General features: G+C 50.0%; 2 protein-coding genes across 2 annotated transcripts; one reads left to right on the top strand and one right to left on the bottom strand.

Moving 5' to 3' along the window:
- Nucleotides 1-350: 350 nt before the first annotated feature.
- Nucleotides 351-5,932, bottom strand: KLHL10 (kelch like family member 10; the record flags this gene model as incomplete). Its single annotated transcript, XM_079725417.1, has 5 exons — nt 351-722; nt 940-1,089; nt 1,403-2,020; nt 3,105-3,594; nt 5,739-5,932. The coding sequence occupies 5 exons, from the start codon at nt 5,930-5,932 to the stop codon at nt 351-353; spliced, it is 1,824 nt and encodes a 607-aa protein (XP_079581543.1).
- Nucleotides 5,933-6,841: 909 nt separating this feature from the next.
- Nucleotides 6,842-15,073, top strand: NT5C3B (5'-nucleotidase, cytosolic IIIB). The gene is made up of 8 exons (XM_079725305.1): nt 6,842-7,146; nt 7,722-7,791; nt 7,878-7,924; nt 10,780-10,865; nt 11,428-11,517; nt 12,490-12,652; nt 13,501-13,701; nt 14,571-15,073. The coding sequence occupies exons 1-8, from the start codon at nt 7,060-7,062 to the stop codon at nt 14,703-14,705; spliced, it is 879 nt and encodes a 292-aa protein (XP_079581431.1). The 5' UTR covers nt 6,842-7,059; the 3' UTR covers nt 14,706-15,073.
- Nucleotides 15,074-16,774: the final 1,701 nt, after the last annotated feature.

Here is a 16,774-nt window from a genome sequence, read left to right as displayed (position 1 = left end):
TCTTATTCCCTTCAGTCATGCAACCCTTGGCTCCCTTAAGTTGAACACTTTCCAATACTCTTACAAGTTTAAACACTGCATTTATTTAAAAGAAAGAATTCTTGGGCTTCCCTGATGGCGCAGTGCTTGAGAGTCCGCCTGCCGATGCAGGGGACGTGGGTTCGTGCCCCGGTCCGGGAAGATCCCACATGCCGTGGAGCGGCTGGGCCCGTGAGCCATGGCCACTGAGCCTGCGTGTCCGGAGCCTGTGCTCCGCAACGGGGGAGGCCACAACAGTGAGAGGCCCGCGTACCGCAAAAAAAAGAAAGAATTCTTATTGCTCAGATGTTTTATTAGCTAAATGAAGAGGCTTATACAGGTAGGGTACTTGTCGAGGCGGAATGCTGTACTTCATCACACAGTGCTAATCCTGTGAAGTTTCGTCTAGCTGTGTATTCCCCAACATTGGCCAGCCCTGGTACCACACAGCAGCTCAGAGCACTGCGGTACATACTCATGTCATGAGCATCATACCACTCTTCGGTCTTTTCATCATAGCACTCCACATTAAAGGTGGTGGTAAAGCCATTAAAGCCACCCACCACAAACAAGAGGTCGTCTACCACCTCGATACCAAAATTGCTACGAGGATTAAACATAGTGGGGATCATGTGCCAAGTATTAGCCACTGGGCTGTAGACTTCTGCACTCCTAAGCCGACTAGCTCCGTCAAAGCCGCCTACCTGTGGACAGCAGAGGAAACACAGCTGGCTGTTAACCATCGCTTCTGTTTGCTGAGGATGCCCTCTGGGGGGGGGTGGGGGGACCAGTGATTTCATACCTCCCTCTTCCACTACCTTCCATGGAAAAAAGCTTTCAAATTCTTCCCAGTGGTAGTGTAAACCTATTTGCTAACAGAAAATCTAGGGCTATAATTTTTGTTGTACAAAAGGAACTCACCGCATATACGTGTTCTCCATAAGCAATTACGCCTATTCCACTCCTCCTGCTTCTCATGGGTGCTATGACTGTCCACTGATTATTCTCAGCGTTGTACACTTCTGCTGTAAACAGGCATTCATTTCCATTAAACCCACCACATATGTAGACCTGTGTGAAGAGAGTTCCAAGATTATTAAAACTGGGGAGTAGAAAGAAAGGGTGTGTATATGCTGGTGGCTGGTGGCTGGGGGCAGGGGACACTTCTGATGCCAGTCTTCAGTCTGATTTTCTTTTTTCCACATGTGCATGCATTGCTTTTTAATAAGTAAAATCAGAAAAGATAGTTACAAAGGGCCACTTAGTCATTTGATGAGGGAGTTAGTATTGCAAAGTGAATACTGACACTTCTGTTTTCCACCCATTATTTCCAGGCTTGTTTGCTTTCACATCTCCTAATCCCACCTTCCCCCCGGGGTCTTACCCTTCCATGGAGCGTTGTGGCACTCGCATCACTCCTCTGTTCATGCATGGGGGCAATGAGTGTCCACTGGTTGGTCTCTGGCTCATAACGTTCAGCAGTGTTGAGACGCACATAGCCATCAAATCCTCCCATGGCGTAAATAAAATTACTGAGGACTGTCACGCTGACATAGCAACGCCTGGAGTGCATCGGGGCCACCTGGTGCCACGTTTTCTCGACTGGGTTGAAACGCTTAACACTATTGAAATAGTCTACACTATTGAACCCCCCAATGATATAAACATAGCCTTTCAAATAAGCTGCCCCGTGGTAGGCACGAGGACTGTCTTCCTCACAAATGACAGTCAGCCATCTGTCTGCCCGAGGATCATATGCCTCAATGGCATTGATGGGGCTCCCACCACTCCAGCCACCAATTGCAAATAGGATGGCGTAGGGCAGGCGGGGCCTGGTGAGTGGGTTGGTGAAGTCAGAATTGGAAGGTCCGTTCATGTTTAGGTCATACATGGCCCTCAGTGCATTAATGATGACTGGCTTGCATTCCTCACTGTCTCTGACATAGTCATTCATCTTAACGTTGTTCATGAAGTATTCAGCATGCATTAGAGCCAGGCGAACCTAAGAAGGAAATACAGAAAGTCATTCAGATGAGGTATGGTGTCTGGAAAACCCATGTCCTTAAGCCCGCAGTTTTACAGTCTCCTCTGAATGCAGTAGGGTCATGTTTTGTTTTGTTTTTGTAATTTACAGCTCACCGTTTAAATATTTGTGTTTTGGAGGTGGTATACATTGGATGCTGAGAATGAGCGAGATAGAAGCCACCTCAAATGGTCACAGAGCTAGTCCATTCCTTGGCCCCTGGACAGGACTATTAGACCAGAAAAAGCTGTGGTCATTGTTCAGTAATTGGATATCTATGTCTCTATATGTAAAATAACATGAATTAGCACCAAATGGCTACACTTGAATGCAATACTCATGATCTGGTTTCTTGTCCAACTCCTATTTTGGTTGGGGAAACTCACAGAAGGAAAGGGGTGAGAGGAGGACCCTTTAGAATTCTTTTGAAGGCCTGCCCTCTCCTTCCCCCACTATCAGGGAGAATCTTGGTCAAAGAGAATATAACTGGGGCTTCCCTGGTGGCGCAGTGGTTGAGAGTCTGCCTGCCGATGCAGGGGACGTGGGTTCGTGCCCCGGTCTGGGAGGATCCCACATGCCGCGGAGTGGCTGGGCCCGTGAGCCATGGCCGCTGAGCCTGTGCATCCGGAGCCTGTGCTTCGCAACAGGAGAGGCCACAGCAGTGAGAGGCCCGCATACCGCAAAAAACAAAAACAAACAAAAAAATATAACTGGAGCAGAAGGAACTAGCAATGCCAAGGGCAAAGAAAATTGCAAAATTCCAGAGAATAGCAGGGGATGCCTTCTGTAGATGTACATATATAAGTATATGTAAGTATAACTACAGCCTTGGAATCTGTCAAACATCTGAGTATGGCTCTTGGGACAATCCCTCTGGGATAAATGAGTCAAAAGTGAGCAATTAAGGAAATTCTCTGGCAGTCCAGTGGTTAGGACTCCGAGCTTCCACTGCAGGGGCATGGGTTTGATCCCTGGTTGTGGAACTAAGATCCCACAAACCATGTGGCACAGGCAAAAAAAAAAAAAAGCAATTAAGCATCCCACAAAAGAATAACTAAACGACCTTGGGTAGCAAAACTGAAATATGCTGCTTCCTATTTTGGGGGTCATGAGAAATCCATTTTAAAATGGCCTCAAATACAGCATCTTCTTGTTTGACGTTGAGCTCATCCTTCTCAATGATATCCTTAAGTTCAGTGACTGAGAGCTCTAAAAACTCTGCTGAGACTTTCACCATCTCCTCAAAGTTGTGCAGGATGAACATGTAGGCCTTCCGCCTCAGCTCAGGGCAGTAGAAGTAGTCTGTTAACTTGCAGATGCCGATACAATTTTCCAAACACAGCTCCGCCTTGAGGAACTCACAGCAACCCCTGACAATACCCATGATGTTAAATTGGTCTGCAGCAGCCAGCAGCTTCTCCACGTTGTCTGGTGTGATGGGGATGGTCCGGGTGTACGCATATTCGATAATTAGCTTCATCATGTCGGGGGAAATGCCAGGGATGTTGTATACCTTCTTTTCAGTGTTGTTCCAGTTACTTGTAAACAAAGCTCTGGAAGAAGGAAAACTAGCAGTCACTGAAATATTTCTCTCTAGTTTGCCATGTTCCCTCCCCCCACCACCTTCTCTTGTTGTGGAAAATTTGGACATTTTCCACATAGTGTGCACAATAAGTAATTTGGAAATAAATTGGCGTGAGGAAGCGGGGGGAGGAGGGTAGGTTTTATACAGTTGTCAAGAGAACCTTTCCAAGAACTTTGACTTTGGTCACTTTTATTCCTATCTTCATGATAAGTAGCCTTTTTCCCATTTTGTGGATGGAGAAACTGGTATCTAGAGCTGGGAGTAAGACCCAGGTCTTTTTCTGTCTCAGCCCATTGCCCACCAAATTCTATCTTAATTAAGGAAATTAAACTTGAGCAAATACACTTTTAAAACAAGTATTATTCAATCAACACATATCCAGAATCTGATCGCTTCTCACCTCTCTCATTGCTACCTTCTTGGTGTGAGCCACCACCAGCTCTTGCCTAGATTATTGGGAGTAAACCTCCCAACTGATCTCTCTGCTTCTGCTTTTGACACCTCCAGAGTTTATAGTCTTATCCCAGACACCAGCATGATCCTTATGAGTTTATGCTCCTCTTCCGCTCAGAACCTTCCACTGACTTCCCTGGTTACTCAGAGTAAAATACAAAGTCCTTACCAGGGACTACAAAAGACCTCTGAGATCTGGACCATGAATACCTCTCTAACCATATTTCCTCTCACCTTCCTCCTCACCTTGCTCCAGCCCTGCTGGCCTTGCTTTCCTTGAATACACCAGAGATGCTTCCATCTTTGCACTTTGCTTTGTACTCTGCCTGGAAGGCTCCCCCAAGATCTCTGTTATTTCCCAAGACCACAGCCCCTTGAAGTCTTTGCTCAAACGTCACTTTGTCAGCAGTGATAATCCTATTTAAAATTACCACTGACCACTCTCTATCTTCCTTTTTTTCCCTAGCACTTATGATCGCATATGTATTTTATTTATTAAATGCCTGTTCCCCCTACTGGAAGGTAAACTTTACGAGAACAGGAATGTTTGTACATTGTTTTATTTCCAGTACCTGTCACAAAATAGGCACTCAATAAATAATTATTGAATGAGTAAAATGACCACTATTCCACAACAACTTATTGGGTCCCTACTATGTAGCTAGGTACTTCTCTAGGTGTTGCAGAGGACAGAAGTCCCCGCCCTAGTATATTTTTCCTTCCTTTTTCTAGGACGTTTAAGGGAATGTGGGCTCAGAGATCAAATTCTCTAGAGAAGAGGTCTGAAAACCTACAGCCTCTCGGCCAAATTCAGCCCAACTCTTGTTTTTGTACTGCACATGAGCTAAGAATATTTTTTACATTTTTAAATGGGGAAAAAATATTTTGTGGCACCTGGAAATTAAATTCAAATTTCGGTATTTATAAATAATTTTATTGGAACACAGCCATACCTTTCATTTAGTATTGTCTATGGCTGCTTTCCTACTAAAGGCAGAGTGGAGTAGTTGTGACAGAGACTGTATGGCCTGCAAAGCTTAAAATAGCCACTATTTGGTCTTTTTGTATACCCTGCTCTAGGTCTAGATGAATGAGAATTTTTAGCAACGGGTGGCACGCACTTACCATATCTTCATTGGAACCGAGTACTCAAATATTTTCAGCTCATGAACAAAATAGGTCTTTTACTTCCTGGGTTACAATAGTTTTGGCTCAAACTCCCTTTTTCTTCTGAAAAATATTTCCTTGGTTCTTTCCCCTCATCCCCCTTCCCATGCTCTCAGTCCTTGTTAATTTGTCACCCTGTTTGAGATAGTCTCAGGGGCTTAAGGGGTGGCTGAAGTGGCATTGTCATCTAGGTTTAAGTAGGAAATCCACTACAGGTGTCCAACCTTCCCAAAGTTTGCTTTGGGTGAAAATCAAAGAAAAAAAGCCTCTGGCCCACCAATAGTTGGTTGAAATCTAGTTGAAAACGAGACAGAAGAGGCTCTGGCCCTAGCTGTGCCTCTTCAGAAGACAAAGGAGCCAATCTACAGGAGCCCAGGGCTTTGACAGTGTCCCTAAACTTAAGATAATGGGGCGGGAAATATGGAATGAACCAAAATGTCTCAGAATAAGCCCCATCCCTCCTTTTGGCTTAGTCCAGCAACCCTGTTATACCTAAAGTAGGAACTGCAGCTACAGAGGATGTTCTTGTGGGCATTGAACTCAAAGCCATTGACCTCGATGACCACGTCGCAGAGCTTGCCCTCTAGCCTAAGCTCGTTGAAGACCTCACAGGTCATCGCACTCATCTTCCTCTCCATGTGAGGCTGGTGGAAACGTGTGGAGGCCGCCGCGCTCTCCATCTCCATGGCACCCTGGGACAAGCGGAGACAGGCTGCTCTCCTGGGGTGTCGGGGAGGCTTGTAGGGGCCCTTTAGCCAGCTGTCACTCCTTCTTCCTATTACATCTTTCATACAGGGCCCAGCAGGCAGCCCAAGTTCCAGAATCCTGGGCCCGCAGTGAGATCACTCTCGGCATTGTGCTGTCAGGTTCTGGAACTCTCTCCTGTCCCTGTCCTCCCCCCCTCCCCCAAGGCATCACTCAGGCTGAAGACCACCCCACACCTTCCGCAACCAACCAGGAGCAGGACGTGACCACCAACACCACACAAGACTTTTGATTCACTCTAGCTCCTGCTGCCCACTTCCGGTGCTCAGTTTGGCGTCTCTGTAGCAGCCATCTACCTTCTTCCGCAGCTTGGCACTTGGCTCCCGAGACATGAGTTCAAGGAAACCGAGTCAGGGGAGGCAGAAGGGAGAAGTAAAGCTGATGAGTTTTCATTCTGGCCCAGATGTCCAGGGCCCTCCTGCCCTCTGGACTGAGTCACTCATCTTCTGTGATGAGGAGCGAGCCCCGTGAAGGAAGCACCTTCTGGATGTTCAACAGAATTCACTTATGGCTCCTTCACACCCCCTCCCATCTGCGGCCTTTTGGTCATGCAAACCTTAAGCCTGGAAACGTCCATTACGGTTAGTGTTTTTGTTCTAAAAAGAGTGGCACCCACCCACGTAACCCCAGCCTCTTGGGACACTCCCCGCCCCCCCGCCCCCCGTCCCCCGTCCCCCCGCCTCACCCTCGCCCCGCCTCACCCCCGCCTCACCCCCGCCCCGCCCCGGAGGAAGCGACGCCTGTGCAGTGGGGCCGCGGGGCGGTCTTTGTGCCCACGCCGCCAACCGGCCGGCAAGCGCCATGGCGGAGGAGGTGAGGCGGGAGGAGGAGACCGGCGTGGGGCGGGCCCCGAACCCCCGGGCGCTCCGAGACCCCCACCGGGCCGCCTGGGCCTCGCCGCGCCACTGCGGCCCGTAGGCGCCCAGGCCCGGCCGGAGCCCCCGCTCGTCCCCCGCGCCCCCGGCCCGGCCTCGCCGGCCTCCCCTTGGGCCCAGCGCGGTGCCGGGGTCAGCGGTTCTCTCGGGTCTCGGGACAGGTGAGCACCCTGATGAAGGCCACGGTTCTGATGCGGCAGCCCGGGCGGGTGCAGGAGATCGTGGGCGCCCTCCGCAAGGGCGGGGGAGACCGCTTACAGGTACCGCGGGGGGGCTAGGGATGTGGCCTGCCCAGTGCGCCTTCCCGCTTTGCTGCGGACACCTGCAAGCATGCCTTCAGCCCCTAGAAATGACCAGGTGCCCGAGGGCAAGCCTGTTTTGCCTTGAGGGAGAGCCCACCTGCCCAGAAACCTAGATTTCAAATTTTTCAGTAAGGTCGTGCTCTAGACAGAAAGCACCCCCACACCAGGCCTCCGGGTCTTGTTGTCCTCACTAGCCGAGGTTGGTGGGCTCCCCAAGAAGGCGCAGATGTGTAGATGGGCCAAAAGGTGGGGGCATCTTAGGAAGGACCAAGGCATTGAGATGGGTGCTACTGAAAGAGTGGAAGGGGTCCTGATTCTGCAGTCCCCACCCCCATCCTCAGAGAGGCTGGCTCTTCTCTGGGTTAGCACAGGTACTAACTAGGATTAGTTCTTCCTTCAGCGCTTCCTAACTCCCCCAGGGCTTTGCCCGCAGACTGGCACTGAGCTGTTTGGACTCCCATAATCATCCTCTCTGGCTGGCACAGGGCCACCCTGGAAGGAGCCTGTCTAGGCATCTCTCTTTTGCATTTTAGGTCATTTCTGATTTTGACATGACCTTGAGCAGGTTTGCCTATAATGGAAAGCGATGCCCTTCTTCTTACAGTAAGTCACATACTAGCTTGCTTTATTGGGCTCGACAGGATGATGGCTTCTAAGGGGCAAGTAAAAGGAGTTCTGTGTTTTTGCAGATATTCTGGATAACAGCAAGATCATCAGTGAGGAGTGCCGCAAAGAGGTGGGTTACTCCCTTCTTTGCTCAGAAATGGCTATCAGGGCTTCCCTGGTGGCGCAGTGGTTGAGAGTCCGCCTGCCGATGCAGGGGACACGGGTTCGTGCCCCGATCCGGGAGGATCCCACGTGCCGCGGAGCAGCTGGGCCCGTGAGCCACGGCCGCTGAGCCTGCGCGTCCGGAGCCTGTGCTCCGCAGCGGGAGAGGCCACAGCAGTGAGAGGCCCGCGTACCGCAAAAAAAAAAAAAAAAAGAAAAAAAAGAAATGGCTATCATATATGACTTCCAGTGGTTCTTGGTTAGGACCAAAGGTTCCAGGGTTGAGACCTTAGAAGATTAATTTTTTAAAAAATTGTTGTTATGCTCAGGTGGACCTAGTCTTAATATACTGAGACAGCTTTTCCTTCTTGGCCAAGACATGTGATGATGGATGGTTGGAATATGCTTACTGCTATCTATAGAACTTAATAGGAGACTTCGATGTGTGCTGTGTAACCCTCCCACAACTCCGAGAGGTGGATAGAATCATTACTGTCTCCATTTAGCAGATGGGAAAACAGGCTTGGAGAGGTTTGAGCAACTTACCCAAGGTCATACAGCAAGATGCAGAGCTTGGTTTTCCCATAGATCTGATTCTGTTCCCAAACTCTTTCCACTATATTATGCTCTTCCCTTGATGGTATACATTTTCTTGGTAAGGCAGCAGGTACCAAGAAAGACTTCTGAATTAACGTCTATGTATGAAACTCCCGTTTCCATAAGATGCATACAGATATTGTAAAGCGATCCCTGTAGCCTTGGAGTTCATTTTACTTTGCTACGCGTTCTTCCCATCAGTGTCCTCTTTGCCAGAGCAGAGCTGTGCTAGCCCCTCGCTTCTCTGCAGGTTGCTGAGCTCTTTCTGCTAAATAGCTATATCATTTAGTTCCACTTGATTATGAAGTTCACCAAATTGGTTACTAAGTGGTCTGTTGGTCTGCCATATTGGTCAGATCTTCTAATACTCTGTCATGATTACTGGTTATTAGGATGGACAGTGAATTATAGATAGCTCTTCTGTTTCTACACTTGTCTCTCGGGTGATGCCACTTGCAGCTTAAGGTAGATTCTGGCTGCACCACTGATTACCTTTGGCAGGTCACTTTTTTTGGTTCCTCACATCCCTGATCATAGCAGCTTCCAGAGAGCTACGTCCACAAATAAGACAATAGGTTTGGATGCCCTCTCTAGGATAAAGAAGCTAGAGAACATTAAGATTTGTGGCATTGATGGGTTCCTGAAGAAATTAATAAAGCAAAATTTATGTAAGAAATCTTTTTTCTTTTTAAAAATTTATATTCTGGGGGCTCCCCTGGTGGCGCAATGGTTGAGAATCTGCCTGCCAATGCAGGGGGCACGGGTTCGAGCCCTGGTCTGGGAGGATCCCACATGCCACGGAGCAACTAGGCCCGTGCGCCACAACTACTGAGCCTGCGCGTCTGGAGCCTGTGCTCCGCAACGAGAGGCCGCGATAGTGAGAGGCCCGCTCACCGCAATGAAGAGTGGCCCCCGCTTGCCGCAACTAGAGAAAGCCCTCGCACAGAAACGAAGACCCAACACAGCCAAAAATAAAATAAATAAATTTTAAAAAGAAGAAATGTATATTCTGTTGAATTCTGTTATACTTTCAGAAAAATGTTCTCACACTGAAGAAAACATTGAGAATCTTAACACATTTTAGGAGCTTTCTGTCTTTGTCAGTCTTTGTATTTAACCCTCTTTTGGACTGATGGTCAGGGACTCCATTTGATCTCATAATATTCCGAGACCATGCACGTATTAAAATTAAAAATTTTTTTAAAAAATAAATTTATTTATTTATTTATTTTGGCCGCGTTGGGTCTTTGTTGCTGCGCGCGGGCTTTCTCTGGTTGTGGCGAGTGGGGGCTACTCTTCGTTGCGGTGCGCGGGCTTCTCGTTGCGGTGGCTCCTCTTGTTGCAGAGCACGGGCTCTAGGCGCACGGGCTTCAGTAGTTTAAGCACGTGGGCTCAGTAGCTGTGGCTCGCGGGCTCTAGAGCACAGGCTCAGTAGTTGCGGCGCACGGGCTTAGTTGCTCCGCGGCATGTGGGATCTTCCCGGACCAGCGCACGAACCCGTGGCCCCTGCATTGGCAGGCGGATTCTTAACCACTGCGCCACCAGGGAAGCCCAAAATTAAAATTTTTTGCTCAGTTCTCATTTTTATTGGGCACTGTTACTGACTGAGCCCATGTGACACATGATCCCTGAAGCAGCCTATCTAGATTGTGGAAGGTCCTGGCATGTGGAAGGTGACCTTAGCCAGAGGAGGTGCACAGAGATGCTCCCCGTGAGATTGTCCACCTGACGTTGGCAGTGCGATGAAGTTATCCCCTAACATGCTGTGTCCCAAGCTTCAGTCTTCTAGTTCACTTGAATGATTTTTGCCAGATCTGTGTAAATTACCCTGCTTTTAAAGATCTGAATGCAGTTAACTTGCAAAAGAAAGAAGCAATCTTTATGAAAGCATGAGTGTGCTATTCTAGTTTTCTTTCTTTTTCTGACATACATTAAAATGAATCCCAGACAACTAAAATGAAAGGTGTTTTTATCCATGTACCACCCCCCAAAGTTATCTTGCCTACCACCTGAGAAAATGTACCACATTTTGGGAAATACAGCGTTAAATCAGTTCTTACTGATGAAGCGGGAGTGCAGAGGGATGGCCAGCTCTGCAGCTCCAGTCACTCCCTTACATGAAGTTGCATCTTCTAGGTGACTTTTTTCTCATGCTGGACTGTAGGACTCTGCTGGGGAAAACTTGATGTGGACTAAACGGCTTTTCTCTTCCTTTGGATGTCACAGCTCAAAGCGCTCCTCCACCACTATTACCCAATTGAGATTGACCCACACCGGACCATCAAAGAGAAGTTACCTGACATGGTGGAATGGTGAGTGATGGTGGTGGTGAAACGCCCCTGGCCCTCAATGATGCTTGGTCTGGACGGGGGTGTATTTTTCCTGAGCTTTGGTCAGATGCAGGCTCCTTTACCTTACTGAATGCTTAACTGAAGGCCACAAGCCCAGCTGCTAGAACAAATTGTCCGGATACAGCCAGGCTACGTGTGGCTACTGCTAGAATAGAGGGCTCACCAAGTATCCTTGGAATGAGTTAGAAGCCCCTTAGTTTGGGGCAATAAGTGCTTTGGGGCAATAACCCTCCTAAGGAAACCAGTATCACTGGGCAAAGCCCCAGTTCTCCATAGAGTGGGGTCACAGAGGGAGGGATTCAGAAGAGCTTTGACATCAGCAGCAACTTGCCCAGCTCTTGTGTTGCTGCTGTGTTGCTGTCTCACCCTCTTCTTTTAGGGACAAGCAGGGTCTTTCAGGAAATGGCTCTGGGGAAAAGGATGAGGCCTCCGCTGTCAGTACTTCCAGAGGAGACTCGGCCCTGAGATGAGAAAGGTCACTTAGTGGTTTGAATTTGGGGTTTCGTGGGGTGTCTCTTTCCAGGTGGACCAAAGCGCATGAGCTCCTGTGCCAGCAGAAGATTCAGAAGTTTCAGATAGCCCAGGTGGTGAGAGAGTCCAACGCAATGCTTAGGTGAGCTGCCTGCTCTGGAAAATGTTTCTGCCAGACTGTTTGGAATGGGTTTGCTCACAAAAGAGAGGCTGGGAAGGATCGAAGAGGAGTCAGTTGCTGGGAGAGTCAGAAGCGATCTAGTACCATGAGTAGCTGACGTGGAGAAGGTCTTGCTTTTCCTCTCGGGACACAGCCAGAGAATTTTCTATCCTTGGGTGTGTCCTAGGATGCAGTCTGCTGGTAGTGGATGTGGTGTGAATATGACCAGGGCTCCATATCCTAGAAGAAACAGCATCTAGCTCATTTTTCCCAATGATAAAAAGACTTTTGGGGTCCCCATGGTGACTGGTGCTCTTTATCCAGACATGGGAGTTGGCTGACCTAGGACCCTTGATCATCCGTAGCCTTCACAGTGCAGCTGTCTGCTGGAGCGTTCTTTACTGGAGGAGGGATGAGGGCACGTAGAGGAAGGAGTCAACACGGGTGCCTTCCCTCAAGGATTGTGTGTCCTGATTGGGGAGAGACGCTAGCTCGTGGAAAGCCAGGAGAGTAGACACGTGCAGACCCAGTAAGTGCCTGGGTGGGTTGGAGGTGTTCCCCAGTGAAGCTCCCTCAGGATAGCTGCCTGGTTGTATTTTGCTCAGGCAAAATAATCCAGAAACAAACAAACAAAAAATGTGGTTATATGGTGTATATGAAGTTCAGGGACAGGGAGAGCAAATCAATGGTGATGTGACGTCAAAATGGGGGCGATGGCATCGACTGGGAAGGAACATGAGGGCATCTTGACCTGGTCAGTAACTACATGTGTGTGAACATGTGTAAATATTAACTGAGCTGAACACTTAAGATTAGTGCAGTTTAATAATTTACTCTGTATTTTATACCACAATTGAAAATGTTTTTAAAAAAATGTTAACAATGTAACCCAAGTAGAAAATAAAGAACAGTCGCAGAGACAATGCCGTTTCAGAACCGTTCATGTCACTTCAGGGATGGATACAAGACGTTCTTCAACACCCTCTCCCAGAACAGCGTTCCCCTTTTCATCTTCTCCGCGGGCGTTGGGGATATCCTGGAAGAAATCATGCGACAGAGGAAAGTGTTCCACCCGAACATCCACATCGTCTCCAACTACATGGAGTTTGATGAAGATGTGAGCTGGGGCTGGAAGAGGGGTGGGGACCGCCAGCCAGGGTGCTTCACCCTAAACGTTAACCTTGATGGGGGAGGGAGGAGGGAAGGCATGCCGGCTTCTTTGCCCTCAGCAGTTATTTATTTACTAGTGCCAGCTAAAGACAGTCGCTTTTGAAGGACCCACTCTTGGGTGTTTGGCTGACAGTCGACTCTGCCAGGGAGGACCGAGTTTAGGGCTCAGCCAGGCCCCGTGTCACTGTCATGGCTCGTGTGCCATCCTAGGTACTCAAGGGCTTGGACTTGGACTTGTTTTTCTTGAGCCAGAGGTGGGCTGCTCTGACTCACCCGTGTTCTGACTTCTTCCCCTTAAAACCAAGGCTGGAATTTTCATCCCTTTGACCTGTGGTTAGGGTGTGGCCCACAGCTGAGGTTAGCGCACATGTAGCCAGGCAGTGCTTGTACCACGGGCTTCATGCTTTCACCAGAGTAGGTGATCAACAATATTTGATGGTTCCTGTTAGTTTAAACCAGGGGTTGTAAACTTTTTCTGTAAAAGACCAGGTAGTCAGTGTCTCGGGCTTTGTGGGCAATATGATCTCTGTCACAACTACTCTGTTACAGAAAAAAGCACCCGTAGACAAGAGGTAAACAAATGGACCTGGAGGTGTTCCAGCAAAGCAGTTTACAAAAATAGGCCAAATCTAGTCCACAGGCCCTAGCTTGCTGACCCCTAGTTGGATCACAATGAAGTTTTGGCATTATCTGTGGCTTTCAGGATTCCCTTTCCTCTGTGGCAGAGACAGTGGAACACTGGTCCTGAATGGGTCCTTGTAGCCCTTCTGTCTGTCTCTTGTCTTGATTATTTAGGGCTTCCTAAAGGGATTCAAGGGCCAGCTGATACACACCTACAACAAGAACAGCTCTGTGTGCGAGAACTCTGGTTACTTCGAGCAGCTTCAGGGCAAAACCAACATCCTCCTGCTGGGAGACTCCATGGGGGACCTCACTATGGCTGATGGGGTTCCTGGCGTGGAGAACATTCTCAAGATTGGCTTCCTAAATGACAAGGTAGGTAGGAGACCCGGGTTCTTCAGGGCTGGCTTCTCCTTCATTCCTGTTAACGAGTGCTTATTGAACACCTTCTGTGGGCTAGACCCTGTGTGAAGTATGAGAGGCACAGAGGTCAGACACAAGCCATAGTCTCATAGGAAACAAAAGAAATACCCAGTGGTTACAGCTGTGCACGAAGCACACGGCATGACCCAGAGGTCAGAGCACGTCATCAGAGCCCACACTTACCGAGTGCTCACCGTGTGCCGCGCACATTAACCCAGTTCATCTGTACAGTCATACTCTGAGGTAGTGACTGTTACACGCAGTTTACAAATGAGGAAACTGAGGCAAGGGGGTTAAGTAACTTGCCCAAGGTGACATAGTTTAGAAGGTGGTTGGGCTGATTACCAGTCCTCCTAAATCATACCAGTAAGGCATGAATGAGATGGGAAATGTTGGTATTCAGGATGTGGGTTTATAATTTAGAGAAGGAAAGCATAGGAACAGACCAGAGGTTGACAGGGGTGAAAACCTAAGGTCACAGAGGGGCACAGTATGGCATCAGGCTAGAAGGCCTCCAGTTCTCACCCTCAGCCAGTAGGTGCTGAAGGCTTGTGAAGATTCAATCCAGATAGATGAGAGGTAACATCTGATCTTTTTTGTTTCTAATCGTTGTGACGGTCCTTTTGGCACTGACCCAAAGGTTAATTGTGGCAGCCTGCATCCATGGCCATCTGTGTCTCCAAAGGGCAGTTCCCGGTAACCTTGAACTCCTCCTGGGGAGTCGCAGCTTGAATGCCCTCTTCCCCAGCCCCAGGTGCGCAACAGCGGGCAACGCGGAGGGCAGGGTGCTGGGGGACTCTCGGTCTCTGCTCCCCGGGCAGGTGGAGGAGCGGCGGGAGCGCTACATGGACTCGTATGACATCGTGCTGGAGAAGGATGAGACGCTGGACGTGGTCAACGGGCTGCTGCAGCACATCCTGCAGCAGAGGGACTGGACAGAGATGCAGGGCTCCTGAGGGCGGGCCGGGGTCAGGCCCCGCGGGCTGTGATGCGGACGGGCTTCACCGGAAGGCTACTCTGCTCTGAGCACTGCTCCTGCCTGTGCTGCAGAGAAGAGTCCGGGCGGCCGGGAGCTGCTGGCCCACGCCCCTCCCTCCCCCTTTCCCTGGCTTCGTGGTGTGTGTTCTCCAGAGCCTTGAGGGAGCCCTGCCAGCCCGGAGGGCAGCAAAAGCCATTCCAGCTGAACTGTGGACCTACACAGTGTTAGCACTTTAGGAATCATTTGGTCCATGGAATCTTTTTTCCAGTATTTTTTAACATAGGAAGCTGCTCTTCAAACAAATCTAATATGTGAAACAGATCAAAATAAAAAAAGGAAAACACAGAGCTGTTCCGACTGGGGTGGGGTCGGGGCAGCGCCTGTACCTCCTGGTTCTGGAGGCGCAGGAACCTCCGAGAAGCTGCTAGAGCTCCACGGAACACGGTTTGAAAACCCCTGAATTAGCCCAGGAGACTCTGAGCACAGCGAGCACAGCCTAGTGTGTCTGTGGGCATCACGGTGGGCGGGCAGGGCTGGAAGGGTGTGTTCCTGACCTGGAGTGGTTTGACTTGATTCTCATGCAGCCGTTAAACTTGAAATTCAGCTGAGATCAGCTGAATCTGGCTGGCCCTGTATGCAGAGCTCCCTCTTTATGGGTCCCTAAAGTGATCCATCTGAGTGTGGATTTTCACTGGTGCCCTTGGCTCCTGTCCTTCCTCCTCCTCCACGGCCACTGAAATGGATGACTTAAGGGCGGTTGAGCCGGGACCTGAAGGGAGCAGGTGCTCAGGGTAGTTGGATTCATTCCCTCATCTGCCTGCCTGGTGGCTGGTAAGTTGTGTTTGTCTGCAGCTCAGCAGAGAAAGTGGTGGGAGTGTTGACTGAGGGCCAGCTGTGCACCCAGGTGCTGCAGGTGCCGTTTCACCCTCACAGGGATCCTGCAGGAGGTATGGGTCCACTTAGAAAGGACCAGTCCTTTGCCCAAAGGCCAGAGCTGGGAGCTCGAGCTGGGGTTGCAGTGTTTCCGACAGAGCCAGCCTTCTCTTCTGCATCACGCTGCCTCCACACGGACTTCGTTCAGGCTGTCCTGTTAGGCTTGGGGGAGGGTGGTTATCCTCTGAGGCTGTCACCTCTGTCGACCCCGAGGTGCTTTCTGTGCTTTGGGACCAGGGAGTATCATTCACTGGCGACCATGGGGAGCAGCTCCGTCTCTCGGGGGATCTTGGGCAAGAGCTTGGTGCTTGTGGGGGCAGTTTGGGGTGTGAATCCAGTCATTTTCTCTCCCAAGCATCCCCTCCACCCCACCCCCTTGGATGGCTTGGGTCATCTCTGTCGCGCTGGCCAGAGTCCAGCCAGGCAGGTGAGGGCAGATGGCCTGATTAGTGGCTGAAGCAACTCCTTCCTCAAGACACCAGAGGTTTGAACTCAATTACCTTTTTTTTTTTTTTTTTTTCGCGGTACGCGGGCCTCTCACTGTTGTGGCCTCTCCCGTTGCGGAGCACAGGCTCCGGACGCGCAGGCTCAGCGGCCATGGCTCACGGGCCCAGCCGCTCCGCGGCATGTGGGATCTTCCCAGACCGGGGCACGAACCTGCATCCTCTGCATCGGCAGGCGGACTCAACCACTGCGCCACCAGGGAAGCCCTCAATTACCTTTCTTTCTGGCAGGAGGGAGAAGCACCAGGCAGGTGGTAACAGCTGGCGGCCAGGAGCAGGGAGAGGTGGGAACATCGTGGTATTAGAAACGATCTATGTGAAAGGGGAATCTGACCTGTGTGGTTTAATTTAACCCTTGAGCTTTGCATGTTGTGTTTGAGTTCAGGGAACTTGTTTTTCCATTCAGCTGGGACCTTTAGGAGATCAGGATCATGTCTCCAGGCCTCCCCTGCAGGCCCCTCTCTGTGGACACTTACCCCCCCAGCCTCCCTCCATGGTGAGGGCCCCAGCTGGGCCTCAGGGAGGCAGGAGGCTGAAGGGCCATGGAGGTGGCCTGCTTTGCTCCCTTTCCTCCCAACACTTGGGTCTAAGCTTCCCGCCCCCAACCAAG

The sequence above is a fragment of the Hyperoodon ampullatus genome, assembly GCF_949752795.1.
Source record: "Hyperoodon ampullatus genome assembly, chromosome: 19".
Lineage (NCBI taxonomy): Eukaryota > Metazoa > Chordata > Mammalia > Artiodactyla > Ziphiidae > Hyperoodon > Hyperoodon ampullatus.
Note: the sequence above shows the minus strand (reverse complement) of the source record. Positions and strands in the feature narration are given on the sequence as shown.

Coding starts and splice junctions, on each gene's coding strand:
- NT5C3B (XM_079725305.1), top strand. CDS start 7,060: ATGAAGGCCACGGTTCTGATGCGGCAGCCCGGGCGGGTGCAGGAGATC. Junction 10,866..11,427: donor TTACCTGACATGGTGGAATG/GTGAGTGATGGT, acceptor GTCTCTTTCCAG/GTGGACCAAAGCGCATGAGC. Junction 11,518..12,489: donor GAGTCCAACGCAATGCTTAG/GTGAGCTGCCTG, acceptor ATGTCACTTCAG/GGATGGATACAAGACGTTCT.